Source organism: Malassezia sympodialis, genomic scaffold, assembly GCF_000349305.1.
Source record: "Malassezia sympodialis ATCC 42132 genomic scaffold, msy_sf_5, whole genome shotgun sequence".
Classification (NCBI taxonomy): Eukaryota; Fungi; Basidiomycota; class Malasseziomycetes; order Malasseziales; family Malasseziaceae; genus Malassezia; species Malassezia sympodialis.
Genome location: NW_017387803.1, coordinates 131,720 through 156,891, shown reverse-complemented (window position 1 = coordinate 156,891; position 25,172 = coordinate 131,720). Strand labels below are relative to the sequence as shown.

The window sequence follows — 25,172 nt, the reverse complement described above, 5'->3', positions numbered from 1 at the left end:
ACATGGGTAGGCAAGGCAGCTGTGAAAGAAAGGCCCATCAATTCCAGGTAGGTCATCTTGAGCGTTAAGATATAATCCTTCTGGTGCAATGATGCCCGTCTTTGGGGCGTAGGTGACGTTGGTAAGTCGGTTTTGCGTTGGCGCACAAGCTCAATACGCCATCGCTCATCCCCGAATAAGGGTTGAAGGTTCCAAGCCTCGCTCTTATGTCCTCCAGAAGAAGACTTGGAGCCCATAGTAATTTCTTCATGAAGTAGACGGACATCTTCGATCATCCAGGACAATGACAAGAGTGAATTCTGCTCGAACTTTTGCGATACATGCGCATTGCGTACCTCAGGTGCCCTGGGTCCCAAGTCAGAAATAGTGCCGGCAGGGAACGATACAGAGCCAGGTTGAATTTGCGTCTCCTGCACAAGCGCAGATTGAATGCGAGACTCAGAACCAGGAGAGAACATTACCTTCGCATCAGTAGGCTGCAGATTGGACACGCTTGGACCACTCGCAAGAATCCTTTCAGTTAGGCCAGGATTCATACGGCCCATGCCGCCACTGCTCGTACTTATTGCTCCCTCGCCTTGAACTGTAGCGAAAGATCCATGGACATTGGCGCCGTATGCAACCGCTGCTGGTCGCAGAGAAGATGGGGCCGGCTCGTTCGAAAAATAGCCATAGAGACTAGGAAGCAAAGTTCCAGGACCTGCTCCAGTTTGGGACGACAGAGCAGCAAGGACAGGGTCGCGGCGATTGGATTGAAGTATTGAGGAACGCCTGCGGCTTTCACGGCGGCGACTGCGCTGCGCGGCAGGAGACGTAGAGGGAAGGCGAGAGGGTCCCATGGTAAGTTGGGCCTCAGCACGGTCAATGGCGCTTGGCCTTGATGGTGTTATGGTGGATGTATCATTGATAGGTGGGCCTTGGGCTGGAGCTTCGCGAATATGGGTCTCTGGTAAAGTGGCATGATCCGCAGGCCTAGCATCAGGTTGGGTATTAGCATCGGCTTCTGCCTCGTCCTCGGCTCCTCTGCTCTCGGAAGCTAACTGGGTAGGTGGTAAAGGGGACAGAGTATCGCCGTTTTCTCTTTCCTCATGTTCGTCATCACCGTTAATGCCAGTTCCATGGGGGGGCATAGGTTCAGTGACGGAACGTCGCGGTGAGGCAACAGGAGCATTACGGCGATTTGGGCGCAATCCAGGAAGAGGTAGAGCGATAGAAAGTGCAGGTAATGGTCGTGGCGAAGTCAGGTTTGTGTGGTCCTCAAGCGCAGAAGGGGCACCAGGATCCGAACTAGTTTCAAACGTGTCCGTGGCGGGATTTTCCGGGTGAGAAGTCGTTTGATCAGAAATTGGATTATTATTTCTCTCCAAAGCATGGAGTCGAAGTTCTCGAAGGTTATCAGGAAGTTCAAGGTTGCTAGATTCAATATCAGAGTCTGTTTGAAACGACGTTGACGTGTCAGGAGCCGCAGGGGGAGTTGATGACGCGTTCATTCGAGCTACGCGCCCAATATCTGAAACAGATCCAAAAGAACGGGGTAATTTGCGCTCTGGTGGCGCTCGTGGCCCGCGCACCCCGCGTGGCGATGTCGTCCGCGAAGGACTTGGCTCCATCGTGATGGACAATACGCGACTGTGATCGGTAGTAGCACAAGTTTATATAAGCGAAAGTAACACTAGTCTGCCACTTACGAACTACTCATACAGGCCATCATGCTCAAGGCTAAGGCGGATATTGACAGCGTCGCTAATGATCTGGGTTAGCGCTAGGTCACTTACACGATCTACATCCAGGGAAGGAAGCGAACATAGCATGCTCATAGTTTCAGAACGATCAAGATCCTCGAGCGCATCTTTGCAGTTCATAAGAATGGCCAAGCAAACATAAAGATGCAAGTCGAGCAAGTCTGGCACGGCAAAATAGGTATCTCCAGGGTAAGACAGTGTATTACATACCCCACAATCGCATGAGGTCATCCATCTGCATCTCACGAGCAAGTAAATGTTGCAGCCAGCTAGTGGCTACAGCGAGTACATCCACTTCTTCCGTCTCGAAGTAGGCATGCAATTCTGGGAGAGATGTTCGAAATAGTGTCATAAAAAGAGAAACGCGCTGTGGTAGTGGATGAGAGTTATTGTACTCTTCTACCGTAAGTCAGAGATTAACATCACATACCAATCATCGACATCAGCCTTTCAAAGGCAAAATACATGCCTGCTTCGGCTCGCACACACTGTGCAAATGGAGCGCATAAATATACAAGAGATGGATGAAATTCGGCCAAGTTTATTGTCTCATTGGCGGCCATGGTAGAAGCCGTATTTGGCCCCCATGGATATTCAGCCGCGGCCTGGGATTTGATCGAAGCTTGCTTTGCAGCATAAGCATATGAACCAGGAACATCTTTCTTTCTTGAAGAAACAAGATGGCGATTTAGGTAGGCACACATAACGTTTTCGACACTCTGAGCCATTTTTCGTTGACCATCAATAACTTCTGAGTCATTCACACTTGGATTAAACCGCATAGTCGCTAGTCCATATTGAGTAGAGGGTAGAATGCGGGGGATTTCTAAGGTATCCATGTCCTGCATTTGCCCATGTACTGAATCTGTCGTATCAGTAATACCCGCACTCTCGTTTGTCGAGGTATTACGCGAGTTGCGGAATGCTGAATATAAGTGATCCAAACCAACCTGAAGTAGCATCTCTCCGGATCTTTAACGAATGAGAACTCATCCTTTGCCTAAAATACCACAGAACTTCTGTCCGAATTTGTTTCTCGAGCAGAGGTATGCGTTTGCTTACGCTTTCGTATTCCAGGAACTTGCTGCGAACTGCTGTCATTTCCTGACCTAATGTTATGTTGTCATACTTACTTTTGTCCGCAGAAAGAACTCCGAGCAAATAGAGCCATACCTCCTTTCTGTTAGAGCTTGACATTAGAACGTACACCGCGAACTTGAGGATGCACACCATGTCTTGCGTAATTCCTTAACTTAGCTAGGTCAAGGTGTCTTCAATCAGCCCAAAAAAAAACATACTGTTCCTCATTGAGAATCTGATGTCAGACCTGATATTCGCTAACGTACTTCTAGGAACTCCTCGAGCGTTACAACACTCATTCGGGGACGGCTTGAAGCACTGGCCATCAGGAGGAGTAGGTCTGTCACGTGCCACGTTGATTCGGGTGTTGCGCTAGTGGAGGTTAGACGGCCGCGGTTAGGCCCTCTTCGACGATGAGCACGACGGTTTGGGACCAGGCCTTTGATGCCGAGCATGTCGGCTTCAATATTTCTCAAGCATATGCGTGAGTGGCACAAAATTTACATCAGGTTTCGCTCGCTGACATTGTCAATTGCTGGATCAATTGCTGGTGTCTTAGGGCTTCAGAACTTGGACGGGTTCCTGTTCTTCTTTCTTTCCGTGATGTTCGTTAACCTTGTCCTCGTTTTCATAAATGCGCATGGAAATCCCGAAGAATACTTCTCCCTTTATCCAGCACCCTTACTTACCACCTCTCTAGAAAAGCTTGTGCCCTCGACAGCTGAAAAGTTGCGGCAACCCGTTCCGCCATTGATGAGGGCGATGCGAATTACCCAGTGGGTCATTTTCCAGGGCTTGCAGGAGAATATCCTAGCGTTTATCTTATGGTGGACATTTTGGCATGGTATTGTACATGGTAAGTCTATTTTTGTAACCTGGCAGTGTATGACTGAAATGTGTCATTATAGGCGTACAAAATGGGTAGCTATTCCTTCTCATCGACATACTCCTCTAATAATGGTGGTATGAAAAAACCCACTTGGTTGTCATCATCGACAAACATATTTCTTGTGGCTGGCTCTGTCGCCGAAAGAATGGGTGCCAATGTTGAGTGTGTCAATCGTACTTGTATTGGCTCAAGCGGTTTAGGGAGGGATGTCTCTGGCACTGGACCATTTTCAAATACGTTTACATTTTGCGCTTCATCCTGCTGTTGACGATCCGTATCTTCGAGATGATCCAAGTCGAACTCATCTTCTCGCTCTTCATATTCAACATTTCGCTCGAGTTCCTCGAACCCAGGAGCATAAGCGCTCCAAATCTCTGTGGCTAAAGTAGACCAGAGGTAAACATCGCCCGAAGACGCGATCGACGCAATTTGGGGTCGTGAGGGATGCCAATGAGCGCTGATTAATGGTTCTTTGGGACCCTCCAAAATTTTAACGAGAACACCCGCGTCTCTGTCCCAGATATAGACATTGTGAGCGGTACTTTGAGCAGCGCCGCCCATCACATATTCTGAATCGCTGCTAAATGCCACACCACTCCAAGGGGTACGGCCAATCAAATCTTGAAATTTGTGTCTTGCAACAAACTCAGGGGGGATTCCAGACTCTGTATTCACCACTGAAAAAGTGCGAACGGATCTATCGTTCAAATTTGCCACTAGATTTCGTCCGTGAAGGTCAAAGGAAAGTTGCCGAATCGCCGACGAGGCTACCTGGTTCAATTTAGTGGCTTGGATGCCCGTATTTGCATTAAACACTGATAGACTGCCCTTGCTTGTACCTGCAATAATCCAGGCACCATCAGGTGTGAAACAAGCTGTATTAATAGGCTCATTGGCTTCGAGGCGAATCCGAATTGGCGTCGATGATGGTTCTTTAGTTTCATCAAACTCAGGGAACGTAACAACATAGAGCTCGCGGCTTTCTAAGACCACCAAGAGACTTCTGCTTGTTATAGGAGAAAAAAACGCCAGTATAGCTGGGCCATCCCAGCGGAGAGTGCGAACACATCGGGCAGGACCATTACCCAAATCCCAAATGTTGACATTCCAGTCTGAAGAAGCTGATGCAAGATAGCGACTTAATGGTGACCAGCTGGTGTAAGTAAAACGTACAAACCTAACAGAAGAGACAGATTTCAGGTGAGCATTGAACCACCTAAGTATGGTGCGGGTCTCAAGATCATATATAGAGACCCAACCATCGGTGCGACCTACAGCCAAGTAGTTACCTGCAAACAGTCCAAGACCAGCATTGAACGCTAGACAGCTTGCATAAGCATTATCTAGAGTCCCTTCGATGATCTCAGGTGTATCTCGAGCAAAAGGGTCTTCGGTTAGACCGATACATTACGCCCCACTCACTCAGCAGCTGTGCATTCATGTAGATCCACTTAGAACACGCGCGCAGGTTCGGTGTCGCATGTCACGTGGAAAAATCGAGACGGCACGCGGGGTACCCCGAAAGGCCTAGAATCACTCGCACGGACTTAATTCCGACTCCAAAATATATAAATAGAAGAACCATCTCCAGTGGCGCCACCACCAAATGTCTGGATTTGAGTTTACAGATCGTGCTCAAAATTCTTTGGCTGCTGCCTTCCAGCTGGCAAAGGATTATGCACACGCACAACTATCACCAGCGCATATTGCGCTTGCACTGCTTGAAGATGATACCAACAATTCAACTGGAGTTCAGAGTACAAACAAAGACTCCCAATCTCTTTTCAAGAGTATCTGCGATAAGACAGGAGTGAGTGTGCCAGCTTTGGAGTCGAAACTCCGTGCGGCACTGAACAAGATTCCACAGCAAAGCCCTGCTCCAGACGACGTTAGTCTTACGGGAGCCGCCAACAAGGTGCTAAAAGCTGCCCAACAATATAAGACAACTCAGCGAGACTCCTTTATTGCTCAAGATCATATCCTCTTGGCCCTTCTCGATGATTCTAATACTGCTGCTATGCTGAAGGAATGTGGTTTGGCCAACCCGGAGCTGATGAAGAATGCACTTAATCAGGCCCGCGGTGGTCGCCATATTGATTCCAAGACAGCTGAAGCGGGCTATGATGCGTTGTCAAAGTACTGTGTTGACTTGACAAGCCTTGCAGCGGAAGGGAAATTAGACCCAGTGATTGGACGTGACAACGAGATTCGACGAGTGGTTCGCGTTTTGTCCCGCCGCACAAAGAACAATGCCGTCCTAATCGGTAGCCCTGGTGTCGGTAAGACGGCTGTGGTCGAAGGCCTTGCTCAGCGTGTGGTGGATCGTGATGTTCCTCCCAATCTTCTCGGCAAAATTCTTTCGTTGGATATGGGTGCATTGATGGCAGGTGCCAAGTACAAAGGTGAATATGAAGAACGTGTCAAGTCTGTCCTCAGCGATATCGAGAAAATGACTAATGATGGCACACCCTGCATTCTTTTTATCGATGAAATGCACCTTATTATGGCCGGCAAGGGCGGTGACAGCGGTATGGATGCTGCTAACTTGCTAAAGCCGATGCTGGCACGTGGCAAGTTGCGTTGTATCGGTGCCACGACTTTAAACGAATACCGTCAGAGTATTGAGAAGGATGCCGCCCTTGAACGACGATTCCAGCAAGTTATCGTCGAAGAACCGACTGTGGAAGATACAATCGCAATCCTTCGTGGTCTTCGTGAAAAGTACGAGGTTCATCATGGTGTGCGCATTTTGGACAGTGCCCTTGTGTCTGCCGCCCAACTGGCTAAGCGTTACCTGACTGCGCGCAAGCTTCCTGACTCTGCTATCGACTTGGTTGACGAGAGCTGTGCAGATGTCACGGTGTCGAGGGAGACCGTACCTGAGGCTATTGATACGCTGGAGCGCCGTAAGGTCCGTTTGGAGATTGCGATGACAGCACTGGAGCGCGAGAAGGACCCTCAGAGCAAGGAGCGACTCGAGGAAACAAAGCGCGAATTAGCTCATCTTGATGACGAGCTGGCTCCTCTTAAGGCAGAATTCGAAGCACAGCGTGCTAAGGGTGACGAGCTGAACAATGTCCGTCGCAAGATTGAGGAGCTTCGTGCAAAGGCGAGTGATGCAGAGCGTCGTTATGATCTTCAGACTGCATCTGACTTAATGTACTACGCAATTCCCGATCTTGAGAAGCGCGCGGAACAGCTTCAGGAGCAAGCTCGTAAAGACGAGGCTGAAGGCAAGACGAACACTGCTAATACGGTCACAAGCGAGAACATCGCCGCAATTGTGAGTCGCTGGACTGGTATCCCTGTGTCCAAGATGATGGAGAGCGAGCGCATAAAGCTGTTGAAGCTGGAGCGCATTCTTCAGAAGGAGGTTGTGGGTCAGGAGGATGCTGTGAAAGCAGTGGCGCAAGCTATTCGCCTGTCTCGAAGTGGACTTTCTAATCAGAACCGGCCTATCGCAAGTTTCCTATTCTGTGGTCCGTCTGGCACAGGTAAGACGCTTATGAGCAAGACCTTGGCATCATACATGTTCGATGACCCAGATGCGATGGTTCGCATTGATGCAAGTGAATATTCGGAGAAGCACAGTATTTCGCGTCTAATTGGTGCACCGCCAGGCTATGTTGGTCATGATGAAGGTGGTGTTTTGACGGAGGCTGTTCGTCGTCGTCCTTTCTCGATCGTACTCATCGACGAGATCGAGAAAGCAGCGCGCGAGTTTGTACAGCTCTTCCTTCAAGTGCTGGATGAAGGCCGTCTCCAGGACAGTCAAGGTCGTCTTGTGTCTTTCCGCAACACTATTATTATCATGACAAGCAACTTGGGTTCTAGCTATATTAACGATTCTGAAGAGGAAGATATTACTCCAGAGATTCGCCAGCTCGTCCAATCCGCTATTTCAAGTCACTTCCCACCTGAGTTTATCAACCGCATTGACAGCATTGTCACATTCCGCAAGCTTTCTCGAACTAACGTTCGCCATATTGTGGATATCCGCCTTAAGGAAGTCCAAAAGCGACTCGTCGAGAATGGACGTCAGTGCAAGCTGTTGGTGGACGAGGATGCGAAGAACTGGCTCGGCAGCATGGGTTACTCGCCTACTATGGGTGCTCGTCCTCTTGGTCGCGCCATTCAGGACCAGCTTCTTAACCCTCTGAGTATTCTCTTGCTTCGTGGTCAGATCCACAACGATGACCCGGAGATTCACGTTACATTCGACAAGTATCGTAACGCGCTCACTGTTCAACCAAATCACGAAGCCGTGGGAAGTTTGGATGACGACGAGGTGGATATGGACGAAGATGAGCTTGACGAGCCTCTCGACTAGATATACCTTCCCTCCCTATTGCAGTAATGTAGAGCTTAATGTTTAATGGAATGGCATATTTATAAATTGTGTGTCCTATTGAAAAATGAACAGTGTCATAATTTAAAAAACGTACATGGGTTCTGCATCGCGATTGACTACGATCAATGAATTGATGGACTACTACGTTAAGATTGTAGGTATTTCATTTTTTGCATTCAATTAGGCCATTCGGACCTATTCAGTCTGAACAGATAATTGAATAGGAACAGCTTTCAATGTTCACCGGCACACCTCCACCCCATAGTGGCCGGCTTTCACGTGTCATTTAAATGCATGGGGCAACAGTCGTTCGGTTGTCTGCCTTGCTCGTTCACGTTCCAACATGGAGTCAATTGTGAAGGTAACCTCTCCAGAAATGGTCCCAGTTATAGTAGAGAAGCTTAGGGCCTCTTTCTTAACTGGTAAGACAAGATGCTTGGATTATCGCAAGAAACAGCTAAAACAGTTGTATTTCCTTGTTCACGATAACCAGCAAGCCTTTGTTGATGCCATCTATAAAGATTTGGGTCGACCGAATATGGAGACTTCGTTTGGAGAAATCATCACTTTTAAGAACGACTGCTTAAAGTCGATCAAAAGCCTTAAAAAATGGGCCAAGGATGAAAATGTTTGGCCAGGCTTGCCCTTCATGCTTCATTCCACCTATGTTCGCAAGGATCCTAAAGGCACTGTTTTAGTTCTGGGAGCTTGGAACTACCCAATTACTGTGCAACTGAGTCCGATGATTGGTGCCATTGCGGCCGGTAACACCGCTGTACTGAAGCCCTCGGAAATCTCGCCGCATACGGCCCAGCTGATTGCAGATTTGTGGCCCAAATATATGGATCTTGAAACTACCGCTGTGATCAATGGTGGAATTTCGCAAGCCCAGGCACTTTTAGAAGAGCGATGGGAACACATTTTCTATACAGGCAATGGCCGTGTTGGTCGTATTGTTGCCGAGAAAGCTGCGAAATTCCTGTGCCCGGTCACGCTTGAATTGGGCGGCAAATCCCCCGTTATTATTGACGATACGGCCAATCTGAGCATTGCAGCACATCGAATCCTATGGGCCAAGTCCTTCAATGCAGGTCAAACTTGCATCGCTCCGGATTATATTCTCATTGACCGCAAAATTCAAGATAGATTTGTCGCTGAACTGCAAAAGGCGCAGCGCCAATTCGGGAAGGAGGCGCTTGTTAATGGGAAAGATATTGGCAGGATCGTAAATGTAAATCACTGGAAACGCATCTACAATCTTGTGACCTCGTCTACGGCGGAATTGGTTCTTGGCGGGGTCGATGAGGCAGATGAAGAAACACGTTTCATGCCTATCACAGTCTTCAAGAATGTACATGCGAATGACTCGACGATGAGTGAAGAGATCTTTGGTCCTGTTCTTCCTATTATACCTGTTGACAGTATTCGTGAAGCTGTTGACTTTGTGAATGCGCGCGACCAACCACTTGCGCTGTATATGTTTTCTGAGAACAAGGCTGTGTGTGACTATATAATGAGGTACACTCGCTCTGGTGGCGTCGTCCGTGGAGACATGCTCATTCACTTTGCAATTGATGCGTTGCCATTCGGTGGGACAGGACCTGCAGGTTTTGGTGATTACCATGGTCAAAACAGCTTCGAATGCTTTTCTCACAAGCGTTCTGTCGTTATCGCCCCAGCAGGTGGCATTCTTGGCTCTCTTGTGGAGAAGATCATGGCAATGCGTTACCCCCCGTACTCTAATGCCAAAAACAAGTTCTTCCAATTAGTGCTTTCTGATCACGCCAAACTCAGTCGTCCCCTTGAGCCGACCAAGTCGAACACAAACATTGATCAACCGATCAATAGGGTACGTACCTAACTTGTTTTTGTTGACACGAAAGACGGCTCTGCTGCGGATCGTATGTCGCAAAAAGCTTTTCTTGGCGGTACTATTGCTAGCCGTGGTGCTTCGTGTCTATGGTTAAAGTTCTTCGTCTTCTTCTATCAAGGGTGTCTGCAAGTCGCGTTGCATTTTTTGCCTCATAGACTTGGTATTCTCAAACGTAGATGTTTTCTTATCGTTCGAAGCGGATCGTGGAAGCTGCATACGTGGGGGACAAGGTGAGCCTCGACGAGTCTGATGCAAAGGTACCTCTGCCGCAAGAGACCCCAGTTGACCAAGACCTCCTAAGAACTCGTCTTCATCGATCCAGTCATCATCATCACTTGAAAGGAAAGACTTTTTGATCTTCTGGAGGCTCGCTGCATCCACTCGCTGGTCTTTGTGTGGCAAAGGTAGACGGGTCCTTGGTTCCGGTGATGGAATAGGTCGCATGTTAAAGCCAAATGCAGACCGGCTGCCTCGCATAAATGCAAGAGAAGTGCCATTAGGTGGTGTCGACGCACGCGAGAGGCTAAATGAGTTGAGCTGTTGATGTATATCGTAAAGGGCCTGTTCATCAAGAGAAACAGGTCGCTCGCAGCCAACTCGTGAAGTTGGAGTGTGAGACAGAGATTGGTTGGTCGTTCTGGGACGTGAGATAGGAAGACGATGTTTTATTACAGTAGATTCTGAACCGCGGCGCCTTCTTGTCATGTGGCTGGAAATGCTGCTGACTTGCCGACGTAGGTGACCACTAGATGTCAGGGGAAATGATTCCAAGCTACGCGACGAAAGTCGGCGACTGTATGACCTTAACATGGGATGACCGATATGCTCTGTGGTGGATGCGCGACTAGAGACGGAGGACATCCGATGGAGCATAGGAGTGGATTGCGACATACTCAGCTGTTTTTCACGAAGACCTGACTTTGCTGGTAGAAAGGGCTGTCTTACAGTGGATGATGGAGCGAAGGGGTCGCCTTGTGGCGCAGCGACAGGCGCCAATAAGGAGAGTGCATCGGTCGATGAAGCATTCTGTTCATGGCTGAGATTCGCCGTACCATGATCTGGTACTCTTTGGTATAATGGAAGTTGGGGTGACGGATTTTGAACAGGTACACGGGACTCAAATTCAGTGGATGAGAGAGGCGATAGAGCAAGGCCTAACGTCGGGCATGGCGGTACAGGAGAAGAGTTCCTAGAGGTACTCTGCGTTACATCCGATTTTCTTATTCGCTTTCGCAACAAGAGCCACCAAAAGGCGCCAGCTGTGTCACATGCGAACGTAGCGACGCTGTGTTGGATTTGACCCACAGCAAAGCCGAGATCCTGGAGATTCATAAAAAGGTCCTTTTCGACAGAGCTTGTAAATAAGGCAGGTCGGGGACTAGATAACATGTCCAGGTAATTCGTGGTGCAAGCCCGAAACCAGGGGTGTGATAAGATTTCCCGGATGGTGAGTCGGCGAGACCCGTCTTTTTGCAACATGCTTGCAAGAAGATCACGGGCTTCATCTGATAGAGTAGCAGGTATGTCAGCCTCTTCGTGCATGATTTTCCATTGCATCATAAAATCATTTTCATCGTCAAACGGCAAATACCCGCATAACAGCACATACAAGATGATTCCCATGGACCAAACATCGATTTCTGGTCCAACATAGCGCATACCAGCTAGTACTTCAGGTGCCGAATAGGCTATTGTCCCGCATTTGGTTTGTAGTAGCTGATGACCCTGGTATTCGCGAGTGAAACCAAAGTCACTAAGTTTGATGTTGTGATGCTCGTCCAGTAAGATATTTTCCAACTTCAAGTCACGATGCACGATGCCCTGGTCATGGATGTATGCTACTCCAAGACATATTTGGCCAAACATAGAGCGAGCTTCAGACTCTGAGAGCTTGCCACGCTCAATGATATAGTCGTAGAGCTCTCCGCCAGCACAAAGTTCAAGAATCATCCATATATGAGACTCGGTCTGAATTACTTCAAAAAGTTGTAGGACATGAGGATGATGGAGCCTTCTGTGGTGATGTATCTCCCGTGTAAGATTCGCAACATGCTCCTTGGGTATCTGCTTGACAGCTACTCGAGAATTTGTCAGGCGGTGAGTAGCCAACCTCACACGACCGTAGGTGCCTTGACCGATGGTCCGCTGTAGCGTATAGTTCCCTACCACAGTGAGTTTCCCTGAGGTGAGCTGTCTTCCGAGTTCATGGTATTCGGATGCGAGTCTGGCCTGACGATTTCTGGCGCTCGATGGTGCCATCACCGAACCGCAACCGTGCGCGGAGGCTAAGGCGCGAACTCTGACGCGTTTACATGCCACGTGCGCATCCAGTCCCGACGGCCACAATTATAGACTTCGCACCATTCCCACCATGGCAGATATGTCCAAGTATACCGACGCAGACTACGTGTTTCTCACAGACTTTGATGGCACCATTACTCTGCTTGATTCCAATGATCATATGGTAGACACCTATGGTATGGGCTATGCAGAGCGCCGAAAAATCAACGATGACATTGTTGCTGAGCGCATCGGCTTCCGTGATGGCTTCCGCAAGATGCTCGAGTCGGTCCACCGTCCATTCCCTGAGATGCAGGAGCTTGTTCGCCGTGATGTAAAGCTGGACCCTGGGTTCAAGGAATTCCATGCTTTTGCCAAGGCGAACAACATTCCTGTGGTTGTCGTCTCTTCGGGTATGACCCCCATTTTGCGTGCCATTTTTTCGAACCTCATCGGCGAAGAGGAGGCCAGCAAGCTGGAAATCATTTCCAACGATGTCAAGTTCACCGACCCTGAACAGAAGGGTGACACCTGGGAGATCGTCTATCGTCACCCCGATAACTTCTTTGGTCATGACAAGTCTCTCAGCATTGAGCCGTTCCGCCAGCTCCCCAAAAAGCCTCTCCTGTTCTTCGCTGGCGATGGCATCTCGGACATGTCGGCAGCACGACATGCAGACGTTCTTTTTGTAAAGGACAAGCAGGACAATGATCTGGCCACCTATTGCAACCAACACAATATCGGCTACCACCTCTTCAAAGACTGGACTGTACCCAAGAAGATGCTGGAAAAGCTGCTTAATGGAGAAATGTCGCGGGACGAGCTCATTACCAACCGCTTTTAGGCCCATAGTCGACCATTCGTCCTCATGCAGCCGCGCATGGACCTCGTAATCCACGTGACTCGTCGGCTGCGCGAGGCGGCCGCGCGGCCTTGACCAGGACACTAGCTCCCAAGCAGTATCATGAGCGCAGGTGCAGGCGAAGGAGCCTATAGCTTCTCGCTTACCACTTTCTCGCCGAGTGGCAAACTAGTTCAAATTGAGCATGCGCTGGCGGCTGTGAACCAGGGAACCACCAGTCTGGGGATCAAGGCCTCGAATGCGGTTGTCATTGCGACGGAAAAGCGTCCACCGTCGCCACTGGTCGATGATGCGGCGATTGAAAAAGTGGCAGTAGTGTGCCCGAACATCGGCATTGTATACTCAGGCATGGGCCCTGACTTTCGCGTCTTGTTGGCCAAATCACGCAAGATCGCTCAGTCGTATTGGAAAATCTACGGAGAATACCCTACCACGAAGGTCCTAGTGCAGGAAATTGCTACTGTCATGCAGGATGCCACGCAGAGCGGTGGTGTGCGGCCATTTGGTGTCAGTCTCCTTGTTGCTGGATTCGACGCAGTACGCGGCCCCTCCCTGTACCAGGTCGATCCCAGTGGTAGCTATTTCATGTGGAAGGCGAGCGCCATGGGTAAGAATATGACCAATGCGAAAACCTTCCTCGAAAAACGTTACAGTGAAGATATTTCGCTGGAAGACGCCATTCATACTGCCATCCTTACGTTGAAAGAGGGATTCGAGGGCCAAATGACGGAAAAGACCATTGAAATCGGCATCATCGGCGTCGCTACGAAGGCACGTGTAGGTATGAGCCAGGAGCCCACACCGGTGTTCCGGCGCTTGACGGAGCAAGAGGTGAAGGATTAGTATGTATCTGAATCGCTAACAGGATCAGCTTGGCTTTGTAACTTATTGACTATGAGCCCGCATCGCATTTTTGCTTGCACTTCGGGTAGGCTTGCGACGCTCTGTCCGGCCAAACCTAGCCTGCTTGGACAATGCATCGACTCCGTAGCCTTCTTCGACACCAGCGCCCTTGGATAGACCCATACCAAAGGTTTCTTCGCGGGTCGGCTTCGGCTTCTTGGCCTTGGGTTCACTCGGCTTACCTGAAGGAGTCCAGGATATAGTGCCTCCGCCCATGTCTTTGTCGCTCTCCTTGTCGTGGGGGCGCCACTGACGCGCGCGCTCTCCCAGCGGCATGTGCTTGGCATCGTCCTCTCCGTCAAAGGCCGAGTCGAAACTCTCTACCACGCGAGGCATGTGTACCCGGGGAGCCTCCTTCGGCTTGGCAGGTGGCTCACGATCAGATTCCTCTGAGGCGGATCCGGCAGACTCTTCTTGATCCGGATCGAGGGACTCGACGTCGCTTTCCTGCTCTTCCTCCATGGCAGGTACGAGAGGTCGTTGCGATTCGCGAGGGGCCGGGCGCTCCTTGATCGATTCACTGGGATGCAAGAGCGCATATTCGCGACTAGTCTCATCCACCTGGAATTCAGGATTCGTGAACAGCTCCTTGAACCGGGAATCCTGGAGCAACCCTTCACCTCCTTCACTTGTGGAAGCAGAGAGCTTCTCAGCTAGTTGACGATTGACCTGGATGTGGCTGCCAAGCTTGCGTGTGTTCTTCACGCTACGCACACGACTTTCTGCTTCGCGCTCGAGTCGGCTCTGAATCGCCCGTTGCTTGGCTTCCTCGAAGGCAGTAGGGTGGGCCAATAGACGCGCACGCTCGTACAGTTTGAGCGAAAGGAAGTAGCCGTGCATGTAAGGACGCAGCAAGGGTGTCCCGACAAGGTGGCCCAGTTCGAGGCGTTCTAGCTCGGCCTGATCCACAAACTTGAAGTCTTCGTAGGCATTAGCACCACCGCCCGTGTTGGCTGTATCAGCTGCCTCGATTTCATCCGTGATATTGTCGATAAAGCTGCACCACCGTGGAGCAGGACCCAATGCAGGCACGTACCAAGCTGCCATCTGTGTCGCCTCCACAGCCGCAAACAGCAGACCACTTCCAGGGTAGTGCTGCACATGGTTCAAGTTCGTCAGCGGGCCAGCAGGCGCCACAGATACCAAATTATCACCCGTCTGCTTATCCCAGATCTTGATCACCTTGGCATCGGCGCTCATGACCTTCCCTTCGGCTTCTGAGCGTGTGCGCGAGCTCGTACTCTCATTGGCGTCACCAGGCCATGAAAGTGACTTGATAGGCATGCCAAAGCCCTGATCCTTGGTGGTATAGGGCTTATCCATGCGCAAATCATACAGAAGAACGTGACCCGTGTTGGTGCCCACAGCCAAGTTCAGGCCATCAGCTGCACTCGCTAGAGCAGTCGTGGCAAGAGATGACGAGGCTTCTGAAACCATGTCCTCGTTGGCATCGCTGGAAAGAGAAATACTAGGCATTTGCCGACGTGCCATAAGCAGGGCAGCGTCCAAGACAGTTTGTGTGGCAATACTCAACGATCCTGCTAGACGACGCATGCGAGGATCCCAAAGTTCGATAATACCCGCGCCTTCCGTTCCAAAACTAAGAAGACCGTGGGCGGGATTGACATCAATCGCATTGCAGCCTGTCACAAGATGGCCCTGAGATCCCAGGGTATATGGAGCAAGGTACCGACCCTGCGCCAAGTTCAATCGGTAGATCTCAGTACCAGATGCCCCCACCAACGCATCCGCAGAGGGATAGTGGTATGCAAGTGCGCGGCCAAAGCGAGGCAAGCGCACGCGCGTATGCGTGCCACCTTGATTATGCAGCTCCAAAGAGCGATCAGCTTGCAAGTGCAGGGACTTGGTCCAGTCATCAGAGAGAAGCTGAAGTTAGTGAGAAGTCAAAACGTACCACAAAGTCCACGTTCTCCGCATCGGTGTGGCGCTCAAACTTCAAGCTTAGTTGCTCGCATTCCCACACACGAATCTGCGGCTTATATGTTCCAGTAGCCATAATATGCAGCCCATCACGGGTAAACCGGACCTTGTTGCTCGCAATGGGGAATTCAAAGTCTTGGATCAGCTCGATTTTAGAAAGCAGTCGATCATTCTCCAGGGCGCCTTTTCTCTTTTTTCGTTTATTAGATGACCCTGATCGTCTCAATATGTCTGGTAAAGAAGTGGAATTGTAAGAAGCTTCCTCCGGCGCCGATGCTGTGCCACCCGAAACGGTGTACACCCGCGCCGGCTCATGCGTGGCCGACATGGTCAACGGTAGCCTCCACTCGATTTTTTCGTGGCAGAGCGTACAGGCCTTCATAGGTCACGTGCGAGTCAGAAGGCCTCGTTCAAGGGCGGCGAGCGTCCACCGCATCCAACCAATGTCAAAGGCAGGCGGCAAGGCCGCTGTAGCCACCATTGTTAAGCTCATGGTGCCTGCAGGAAAGGCTTCTGCACAGCCCCCTGTAGGACCGGCACTCGGTGCAAAAGGTGTCAAGGCTATGGACTTTGCAAAAGAGTTCAACGCGCGCACAGCGGACCTGGAACCTGGGCTCTTGACACCGACAGTGGTCACGATCCAGCCAGACCGCACATTCAGCTTCAAAACACTAAGTATGTGTGTTCAGACTCACACCAGCCCCACCTACATCGCTTTTGCTGAAGCGCGCTGCGAATATCACCACAGGAGCTCGCAAACCCGGAGCGGAAGTCACGGGCACCATCAGCATTAAGCATGTCTATGAAATCGCTAAAATCAAGCGCAAGGATGTGGACGTTAGTGAAAAAGAGGTGAGTTGCTCTTTCTTACATTAGCTTTGCAAGGTGGTCGCCGGCAGTGCTCGCAGTCTTGGTATCAAGATTGTCCGCTAACATCGCACCTGTAGGATACCAAATCGATGATAAGGCATCTAGTCGTATTGAGGACGTGTATTTTCTATGGCTTGTATGGAATTTACCAGCAAGTGAAACCACCGTCCACGCGCAGCTGGCTACCAGTCATGTAGCTGGCGTGGTCACTCAGCAGGAAAGCAGCGGGCTCGCCCTGCTCCACAGGCTCGCTGAAGCGACCCATGGGCACGCTCGAAGCCTGGTAGTCGCGAATCTTGGCATCCATGCCGCTGGTCTGCTCCGTGTTGCAGAAGCCAGGCTCAAGGGCATTGATACGCACACCGTACTTGATAAACTCGGTAGCAAGACCCTTGACCATGTTGGTAACAGCTCCCTTCGAGGAGTTGTAGAAGATCTGGGTAAGAGGATCGTTAAGACCCTTCTGGTTGTAGATCTCAGAGCTCATCGACGAGGTGACAACGATGGAGCCCTTCTTGTAGCCAGTCTCGACCCAGTGGGAAACAACGCTCTTGCAAGTGTTAAACACACCCAGAACATTCACGTTGAAGACTTTGTGGAAGTCCTCCTCGGTGAGTTCAAGAGCAGGCTTCACGACCGACACACCAGCGTTGGCAGCCAGCGCAGTAATCTGGCCAAGCTCTTCCTCCGCCGTCTTGAGGACCTTCTTAACCTGGTCAGCATCGCTGACGTCGCACTGGTACGCCTTCACTTTGACGCCAAACTCCTTCGCCACAGCCTCGGCGTTCTTTTCGGCGTCGGGGTGGGAGCGGTACAGGACGGCGACATTGGCACCAGCCTGCGCGCAAGCACGGGTAATGGCAAGACCACTAAGTATGTTAATCAAAAGAACAGTTTACTTACATGCCACGGTTACCACCGCTGCAAACAACAGTACCAGTGAGCTTAACTTCGTAAACCATCGTGTCAAGACGTTAACAGCCGTGCGGTCCCGTACGGAAGACTATCTCCGAACCTGTCAATGCACGCACGGGCTTTCCATGGCTTTCGCCGTAGATGACTAATTGCCTGTCAGTTGTGGGTCAAAGGACGCTAGATTATCAGACAGATCAACTAGGTCAAAGCTGATTGGCTAGTGTGTCGGTCAAACCCAGCCATCCGCTCGACTAAGCGAAGGCCTCTTGAGGGGGAAATCGATCGTTGACGCCTAATACAAGAAAGATTCTTTCCACCACTCCAGCCGACATGTTCTTGAGTATGACCGTGCCGACTTTGCGAACCACCGCGATGCGTTTGCCACGCGCTACCGCGGGTCTTGTTCGGCCCGTTCGCATGTACCATGAAAAGGTGCTTGACCACTACAACAACCCGCGTAACGTAAGTGCTCGTGTGCCAGGGTATTGCTAACCATATCAGGTGGGCTCGTTCTTGAAGACGGATAAGGACGTAGGCATTGGCCTGGTAGGTGCTCCTGCCTGCGGCGATGTCATGAAGCTTAGCATTAAAGTCAACGATGAAGGTATCATTGAGGATGTGCGCTTCAAGACCTTTGGTTGTGGCTCGGCCATTGCAAGCTCGAGTTTCATGACCGAACGGGTAAAGGGTATGTCTCTGGACGAAGCTGCCGCTATCAAGAACACGGAGGTGGCTCGTGAGCTGTCTCTTCCTCCTGTCAAGCTTCATTGCTCGATGCTGGCCGAGGACGCTATCAAGAGTGCGATCCAGGACTACCGTGCGAAGCGACAGGCGACAGGAAACTTCAAGCAGGGCCATATTGAGGTAATGCAAGAGGCTGCTACCGGGAAGACGACAGCGACAGCGCACGTCGGCTCTGGCACCGTCTAGGCAGCCCGGTGCTTGATTGCTACGAACATCCGATTTCCTTATCTTTGTACTGGTATACGACTTATGAACTCTCTGTGATTATCTCCCGCTGATAACTCGAGGAAGAAGGCTGTGTAACCGTTTTATTGGGAATGCTTGTCGGTGGCGTAGGAAGCGCGATGCTCGGTTCCTGTACCGTCTTTTGCGTTGCCGCTGAAGCTAGCTGTTCAAGTTCTGCCTCGACAGCCTCCTGTTCTTCCAAAGTAAGATGTGAAGACAACATGTCGTCAATTTCCTGAGACATTAGATAGAACCATGATATGATAACATACGCGTTGGTATTGTTGCGCCTCTGCGGTATCGTCTAGAAGACGTTCGACGCGATCCATACTAGTCTCTTTTTGTATTTGTCGAAGGACTTGGTTGCCTTGTTCTAGTCCGTACATGATGCTCTGTTCAAGCTGGGCATATTCAATAGTAGATACCTGCTAATGAGTGCGCGCACACGTACCAATTCCTGCAATGTAGCCAGCTGCTGGTCTGTTTTCTCAATGAGCCCTTGCTGGTAGGCGCGACGCCGAAGCGCTAGTCGTGCACGCTCTTTGTATCCGGACCGCAAAGCCTCGCGCGCTGCTTCGTATTCACAGTCCAACACATGCTGAAGCTGGCGTTAGCAGACCTGTACATACCTTCAGTTGATATTGGCGAACACGGTCACGCTGAATTTTCAAGCTATGTGTTCGTGAGTGACGCTACGCACTCTAAAACGGCGCGGTCTTGCTTGGTGACCTTCGGTCCCCTCGAGCTCTGAGCGCCCATGACTCGAAAGCAGCAAGGTTCCTCCACATATCACTACGGAGCTACTAGCCACGGCGGCCGCGCTTGTGGGGTTGTCCACTATGTGATGTGCCTGTTCGCCGTGTAGGCAGGAAATCTGTGCGTGCTCCGCCACCCAACGCAGCATCAAGGGACTTTTTCTGTTTCTGTGCATCCTTCTTGCGTTTCCGATCCATCGCTTTTCGCAAAGCAGCGGAAGAACCTGACTCGCTAGAGCCGGTCATAGTATCGAATTTCTTCCGCAGGATAGCTTCTTGAAGCTGGTGTTTCTTGGGGAAGAAGGGTTTCATACCAGCATCCACACGACGTTGGTTTTCCTTCTTGAAATCCGATTTAACACTGCGCTCGAGCTCGCGACGTTGGCGCTCATTGTCTTGGCTTTCGGCACGGCGCAAGGCGCGTTCAACCTTCTCTCTTTCTTCTCGAATTTGAAGTGCCTGCTGGCTTTTCGCCTTTGGCCCTGCATGGTGCGCCTCCATTTGTTTCAACCTGCCATAGGTCGATCGTAGCGACTGGATTTCATTTTGATACATGCCGGGTATGAAGCTGTACGACTTGGCATGCAAGTCCAAGTTGACAGGGCCCGCCGACAAAGAGTCAAAGCGAGGATCGCGACTCTTTGTTCGATGTGACGGTTCAACGACGTTACGCTTCCGCGAAACGGGTCTCCGAGCGGACATGACAGTTGGCGCATTCTTGGATCCTCGAGTCTCAAGTGCATGCTGCACCTTGTCACCTTGCGAAAACTTTTGCATCATCCCCAATTCACGTAGACGCTGCTTGGCCTGTTCCCGCTTTTCACTGATATCGGAAGAGTCAGGAATGGCTGGAGCATCCGCAGTATTACCTCGACGAAGTGTGCGCTGGGCCTTAAGGAGCTTTGAAAAAGGGATCGATGTGATTTCTGTGTAAGTTTTGGGACGTACGCTGTCGCAGAGTGTCTTCCTCGTCCTCGTCTGTGACGACCTCAGGTTCCTCATCGCTTTCGTCATCAGGATCAATAAATTGGGCATATCCAGGACCTTCTTCTTCATCTGAAAGTTCTTCATCATCTTCCAGTACGCCTTCCTCGTCGCTACCAGACGACTCCGAGGACTCATCATCGTCTCCATCCATGGCATGCTCAGTCATGTTTTCATCGCTTTCAGCACCCTCTGGTACATCCGTAGAACTATCTGAGACGTCGTATTCACTGATTCCTCGATGTACGGGGGCATCAGGCTTCGTTAACGCATCGCCATGTCGCCTTGCGGCACGACTCATGGTAGATGGCAAAAAAATGGTTGGATGACTAAGGCATTGGTGGTCTGTGTGCACTAAAATTTGCGCTCTGCGGTCAGTTCTGAACATGCTACGCACGAATTGGATCAATCCGTTGGCCCATCTTGGTCGTCACGCGGGGGAGGGTCAGACGCTGGTGTTGTGTGCGCGTATTCCATTCTGCACCGATGGGCGTACGCATAGCCGCCTCGTACTGCGCGGCGCTCGTGTATGGGAAAGGTAGGTCTTTGGCCTTGTACTTGCTGGCCTTTTTATCAAGCTTCTCATTGACAATGACATGATCCATACCGTAGTCCTTTCGATTTCGCGGGTCGATACCGGCCACCTTCTTGATGAGATGAGGGTTCTTTTGAGACTTGCGTCGAACGCCTTTTCCACCCCAGCTGCCCCAACCGGGTAACGTCGTGTCCTCCTCCCTTGGCGCCTCGGCTCCCACCACGGCTTGCTTTTCCTTCACAAAGTCGACAGCGACATCGTCTCCCGCAAAGGCCTCAGACACGAGGTCCCGCTGCATCGACGGCAGAGTCGAACTGTGCCTCTTACCTCGCCCACGCTTCCCGCGACTGGTCTTGGAGACCTCAACTGGCTCTGCGTCGCTGTCTGACTCGGAGGCTGCGGCCGCCTGCATCTGGGCATGGGGATCAATGGCAAGTGCGGCATCATCCATGGCCGCTGCACGCGCTTCCTGTCCCCGCTGTAAATGACGTTCTGTGCGATGCCGCGAGCGCGCCGCTGCAGTATTATCCGTGCCACTGGGTACCGACGATACAGCAGGTCCCTTAGTACGTTCCTCGGAATCTGCCAGCCATGGATTGCTCTGGCTTGTCTTAAAAGGGTTAGCTGGGCGCTCCGTTGGGGCCTGGGTATGATTCTCACGAGCCGCAGCAGTATGGTACACAGCACGACCGGCTGCATGACCAACTTGGTGCACATCCACGCCGTCCGGTCTGCCGGCCTCAGTGTCACTGGTGTCGTCCTCTTGCGTGACCATATCGCGGAGGGATTGGATTGTTTCTCTCGCTGCCTTGGATTGCCGTTCGCGTGCGTCTTTCATAAATTTCATGTTTAACAGACCCTTGCCCTTCTTGTCTGATGCCTCCAGCTCCGCCTCTTCGCGGGCATCTCTCTCGGCTTCCTTCTGTTCAAAATCGGCCAGTTCGTCGAAGGCAGTGGCGCGCCCATCTGTGTCGTCGTCGTCCAGAGACAGCTCATCGTCGTCTTCATCCATTGTATGAATACGCTTGCGCAACTCATCGCCACGACGAAGCTGCTCTTCCAACGCTAGCGTCGCGTCTCGGGACGCCTCGTCATTACGACCCACATGCATCTTGGCCCATTTTCCGGTGTTCTTGTGCCGCAACGTTGCACGTTCTTTGGCACGGTCCTTGGCAGCCTTGTACATGAGTTCCTCGCGCTCCTCATCGTCGAGACCCCCCTCTGCAGCGGTCAATTCGGCCAGTTGCTGCTGCATGCGCTCGCGCTCTTTCCGATGCACGCGTCGATACGTCTTGCTCTTGATTTTGTTGGCCCGACGAGCTTTCTGTTCCGCACGGAACATGAGTTCGCGCATGCGACGAAGCTCTGTCTGTCGACGTAACGCTTCTTCAGGGTCGAGAGCTTTCATAGCCAACCCCTCCTCTTCGGCCATTTGCTTCTCCGTGAGACCTCCCTCCTCCAGCAGAGCTGCTACAGAGCGCTCCATGTCAGTGGTAGGCTTGAACCTAGATGCAAGGCCTGCGTTAGAGGCGGCTGGGGGTTGGGCAGTTGGCTGCAACGGAAAGGACAGGTGCTCAGCCTCGCGAAGGCGCTTGATCGTAGGTGCCCAGCCCTGGACTTCCTCTTTTGAGAGCTTGTATGCGGCCGAACGATCCAAGCGGTCCTGTACAATCCTCGGGAGTGGTGCCTGTAGCACACCGCCACCGCGCTTAGATGCGATAGGGTGTCGGCCATCGTTGGGCGCCTCGGCGAGTGCCTGGACTTTGCCCATCAGCGACCCTTTACCTAGCGCCATCAAGTCCTCGAGACGGAGCTTGGTCGTGCCGCCAGCAGCATCGGTGCCTTCCTGGACTGCCTCAGTGCGCTCCTGGCGCTTCCGTGGCTGATCATCGCCTTCGGCATGCGAGCGCTTGCGCGACCAGAGAGCAGCCAAATCTTCATCAAATCCCTCGAACCCTTCCTCGTCCTCGTCGGAATCGCTGCCTTGGTCGCCGGCTGGCGCGTGGGATTCCTCGTCGGGCGCCTCGTCCAAAAGGTTGCTGAGCGCGACGATGTCGTCGCCATCATCGTCTTCGAAATCGGATGGGCCCTCTTCACTATCATCCTCACTTTCTGCCTCCTGATTCGAGCGAGAAACGGACTTAGGCAGCGCCCAGTCGTCGTCTTCACCAAATGCTTCGTCACTGTCAATCTCCTCATCGTCCCCCACAATGCCCTCTGGCTCGTCATCCGAGTCATCGAACACACGAGGACCGCGCGGTCCAGTATCTTCGTCACTATCGTCCCATTCTGGCGCGTGTGGCCGAACTGACGCTTTCCGTCCGTCTTGCCGAGGCTTCCTGGATCGGCGCACCATGAGCGTAGCGTGCAGATGCGTGGGTGGCCAGAAAAAGTGGAAAGCCACGTGCTGCTCGTTTTTTTCCTAGGCCTCTCTTGCACTACGGCCGCGGCTGTCTTGTCGTTGCAGCCATGCGTCCCCTTACGGATGCGGAGACCACAACGCTCTTCGAAAAGCTTGCGCACTATATTGGAAAGAATCTGGTACATCTGATTGACCGGCCGGATGACCCGCACGTCTTCCGGCTGCATCGCGACCGTGTATACTATGTGGCGGAGGCGACGATGAAACTGGCCGTGTCGGTAGCACGCCCCAACCTCATGTCGCTTGGTACTTGCTTTGGCAAGTTTTCTAAGACAGGCAAGTTTCGCCTGCACATTACAGCGCTAGATCACCTGGTGCAATATGCTCGCTACAAGGTGTGGATCAAGCCAAACGGTGAGATGCCTTTTCTCTATGGGAACCACGTCGTCAAGGCGCACGTCGGACGCATCACCGACGACACCCCCGAGCATGCTGGTGTGGTTGTGCTTAGCATGAGTGGCGTGGGACTCGGGTTCGGCGTCACTGCCCGTTCTACTGCGGATACCCGGAACATGGACCCGACGAACATCATCGTGTTCCACCAGGCCGACGTCGGCGAATACCTTCGCGACGAAGAAACGTTGTTTTAACTAAGGCTGTATGAAATAGAATGTGTGTGATGCGTTCACTCCTCTTCTGGCGAGGGATTGCGCACGACCAGTCGTGCAGGTGCATGCTCCACAAGCGCCGATTCACCTTCCGTATGAGTCAACGTCGACTCAGTGTTCACCGCTTCGCCCTGCATAGGTGCGCCGCTCATACGCACAGACTCGCCAACAGTCTGGTGGGCTGGGACCTCAGAAGTGGGGAACCATGCACTTGACAGAGCGGGTGGGTCCCACTCGCCGTGCTCCAGAGCGCTTTGGCCCTCGGCGTCCGTGCCAAACGCTCTCGTCACACCCTGCCTCGCTTCTGCCGCCGAGGTGTAGGTATCAAGCGAAGTCGGCTGGGCCGTGGTGTCCACAGGCCGTTTCTTGTCAGACGTCACAGGCGCGCTCGGGCCCGCCGCATATGGCGGGGCATCGTCGGACGCTGTGATGGGCACGGGCAGTAGACCACCCGCTGTCACGGGCGGGGCCTGATTCACTGCCATAGGTCCGCCAACTTGCGTGGGCTCCGGCACCGAGTCCAACGACGGTGCGTGGTAGGCATTATAAATCGTACTGGGCACGCCCGTCGACGACGACTCCAACGCATGTCCGCGGTTTGACAGGACTTGGTCATGCCCATTGTGACCATAGAAACTGTACTGAGGTACTTCGGGATCATACGCGTTGGGTGCGGCCGTGTGTGTCAGGTGGCTGGGCGCCAGCTCATAGTCCGCCGAGTGCGACGTGCGCTCTGACGTCATCGAAGGAGCCGATGGGCCTTGGGCCATGGTGCCATCATATTGCTGGTGCTCGGTAGGCGCAATGGCATAGGCAGCGGCGGATGAGACAGCCGGAAGGCTCGCTGGTCCAGCATCGTATGGCATATGATTGTACGCATACACATGGTCGGTCGGCAAACTTTCATACGTGTTGCGCGCCACATTGTTCGGAGCACCGGGTCGCTGTGGCGAGTAGTATTGAGAGGCAGCCGAAACAGGTAGGACGGGCACCACCACGCCCGCACCTTCGGAGCCGGGTGTCGCCTCGGGGAGCGAAGGTGGCGAATAAGGGCCATCAGATATCCGAGCGTAGTGGTTCGGCTGGTGGAAGCCAGGTGAGGCAGGGTATTCTGGGTTATAATAAGGGTGTGTTCCACCAGTGCCACTAGCGGCACCAGGTGTACCGTACGGTCCGGTAGGGCCGTCGTCGTC

At 52.0% G+C, this 25,172-nt stretch overlaps 12 protein-coding genes and 1 pseudogene across 13 annotated transcripts; 7 read left to right on the top strand and 6 right to left on the bottom strand.

Moving 5' to 3' along the window:
• Nucleotides 1–1,691: 1,691 nt before the first annotated feature.
• MSY001_1265 (uncharacterized protein) lies at nt 1,692–2,094 on the bottom strand (the record flags this gene model as incomplete). Its single annotated transcript, XM_018886379.1, has 2 exons — nt 1,692–1,924; nt 1,953–2,094. 2 exons carry the CDS (start codon nt 2,092–2,094, stop codon nt 1,692–1,694), a joined length of 375 nt encoding a protein of 124 aa, XP_018739859.1.
• A 70-nt stretch (nt 2,095–2,164) lies between these two features.
• Nucleotides 2,165–2,975, bottom strand: MSY001_1264 (uncharacterized protein; the record flags this gene model as incomplete). The annotated part of the gene is made up of 2 exons (XM_018886378.1): nt 2,165–2,667; nt 2,693–2,975. The coding sequence occupies 2 exons, from the start codon at nt 2,973–2,975 to the stop codon at nt 2,165–2,167; spliced, it is 786 nt and encodes a 261-aa protein (XP_018739858.1).
• A 2,342-nt stretch (nt 2,976–5,317) lies between these two features.
• MSY001_1263 (uncharacterized protein) lies at nt 5,318–8,041 on the top strand (the record flags this gene model as incomplete). The annotated part of the gene is made up of 1 exon (XM_018886377.1): nt 5,318–8,041. The coding sequence occupies one exon, from the start codon at nt 5,318–5,320 to the stop codon at nt 8,039–8,041; it is 2,724 nt and encodes a 907-aa protein (XP_018739857.1).
• Nucleotides 8,042–8,405: 364 nt separating this feature from the next.
• Nucleotides 8,406–10,029, top strand: MSY001_1262 (uncharacterized protein; the record flags this gene model as incomplete). Its single annotated transcript, XM_018886376.1, has 2 exons — nt 8,406–9,911; nt 9,946–10,029. The coding sequence occupies 2 exons, from the start codon at nt 8,406–8,408 to the stop codon at nt 10,027–10,029; spliced, it is 1,590 nt and encodes a 529-aa protein (XP_018739856.1).
• Nucleotides 10,030–12,306: 2,277 nt separating this feature from the next.
• On the top strand, nt 12,307–13,059 carry MSY001_1261 (uncharacterized protein; the record flags this gene model as incomplete). Its single annotated transcript, XM_018886375.1, has 1 exon — nt 12,307–13,059. One exon carries the CDS (start codon nt 12,307–12,309, stop codon nt 13,057–13,059), a length of 753 nt encoding a protein of 250 aa, XP_018739855.1.
• A 120-nt stretch (nt 13,060–13,179) lies between these two features.
• On the top strand, nt 13,180–13,920 carry MSY001_1260 (uncharacterized protein; the record flags this gene model as incomplete). The annotated part of the gene is made up of 1 exon (XM_018886374.1): nt 13,180–13,920. The coding sequence occupies one exon, from the start codon at nt 13,180–13,182 to the stop codon at nt 13,918–13,920; it is 741 nt and encodes a 246-aa protein (XP_018739854.1).
• A 42-nt stretch (nt 13,921–13,962) lies between these two features.
• Nucleotides 13,963–16,249, bottom strand: MSY001_1259 (uncharacterized protein; the record flags this gene model as incomplete). The annotated part of the gene is made up of 2 exons (XM_018886373.1): nt 13,963–15,867; nt 15,896–16,249. 2 exons carry the CDS (start codon nt 16,247–16,249, stop codon nt 13,963–13,965), a joined length of 2,259 nt encoding a protein of 752 aa, XP_018739853.1.
• A 115-nt stretch (nt 16,250–16,364) lies between these two features.
• Nucleotides 16,365–16,854, top strand: MSY001_1258 (uncharacterized protein; the record flags this gene model as incomplete). Its single annotated transcript, XM_018886372.1, has 3 exons — nt 16,365–16,596; nt 16,670–16,719; nt 16,798–16,854. The coding sequence occupies 3 exons, from the start codon at nt 16,365–16,367 to the stop codon at nt 16,852–16,854; spliced, it is 339 nt and encodes a 112-aa protein (XP_018739852.1).
• Nucleotides 16,855–16,936: 82 nt separating this feature from the next.
• MSY001_1257 (uncharacterized protein) lies at nt 16,937–17,753 on the bottom strand (the record flags this gene model as incomplete). Its single annotated transcript, XM_018886370.1, has 2 exons — nt 16,937–17,660; nt 17,695–17,753. The coding sequence occupies 2 exons, from the start codon at nt 17,751–17,753 to the stop codon at nt 16,937–16,939; spliced, it is 783 nt and encodes a 260-aa protein (XP_018739851.1).
• A 325-nt stretch (nt 17,754–18,078) lies between these two features.
• MSY001_1256 (uncharacterized protein) lies at nt 18,079–18,636 on the top strand (the record flags this gene model as incomplete). The annotated part of the gene is made up of 2 exons (XM_018886369.1): nt 18,079–18,168; nt 18,208–18,636. The coding sequence occupies 2 exons, from the start codon at nt 18,079–18,081 to the stop codon at nt 18,634–18,636; spliced, it is 519 nt and encodes a 172-aa protein (XP_018739850.1).
• A 308-nt stretch (nt 18,637–18,944) lies between these two features.
• MSY001_1255 lies at nt 18,945–19,434 on the bottom strand (annotated as a pseudogene). Its single transcript has 4 exons — nt 19,376–19,434; nt 19,305–19,347; nt 19,127–19,273; nt 18,945–19,100 (listed from the first exon to the last, which is right to left on the bottom strand). Coding segments are annotated over exons 1-4 (405 nt in total).
• Nucleotides 19,435–19,478: 44 nt separating this feature from the next.
• Nucleotides 19,479–22,357, bottom strand: MSY001_1254 (uncharacterized protein; the record flags this gene model as incomplete). The annotated part of the gene is made up of 3 exons (XM_018886368.1): nt 19,479–20,278; nt 20,379–20,623; nt 20,808–22,357. 3 exons carry the CDS (start codon nt 22,355–22,357, stop codon nt 19,479–19,481), a joined length of 2,595 nt encoding a protein of 864 aa, XP_018739849.1.
• Nucleotides 22,358–23,418: 1,061 nt separating this feature from the next.
• Nucleotides 23,419–23,961, top strand: MSY001_1253 (uncharacterized protein; the record flags this gene model as incomplete). Its single annotated transcript, XM_018886367.1, has 1 exon — nt 23,419–23,961. The coding sequence occupies one exon, from the start codon at nt 23,419–23,421 to the stop codon at nt 23,959–23,961; it is 543 nt and encodes a 180-aa protein (XP_018739848.1).
• Nucleotides 23,962–25,172: the final 1,211 nt, after the last annotated feature.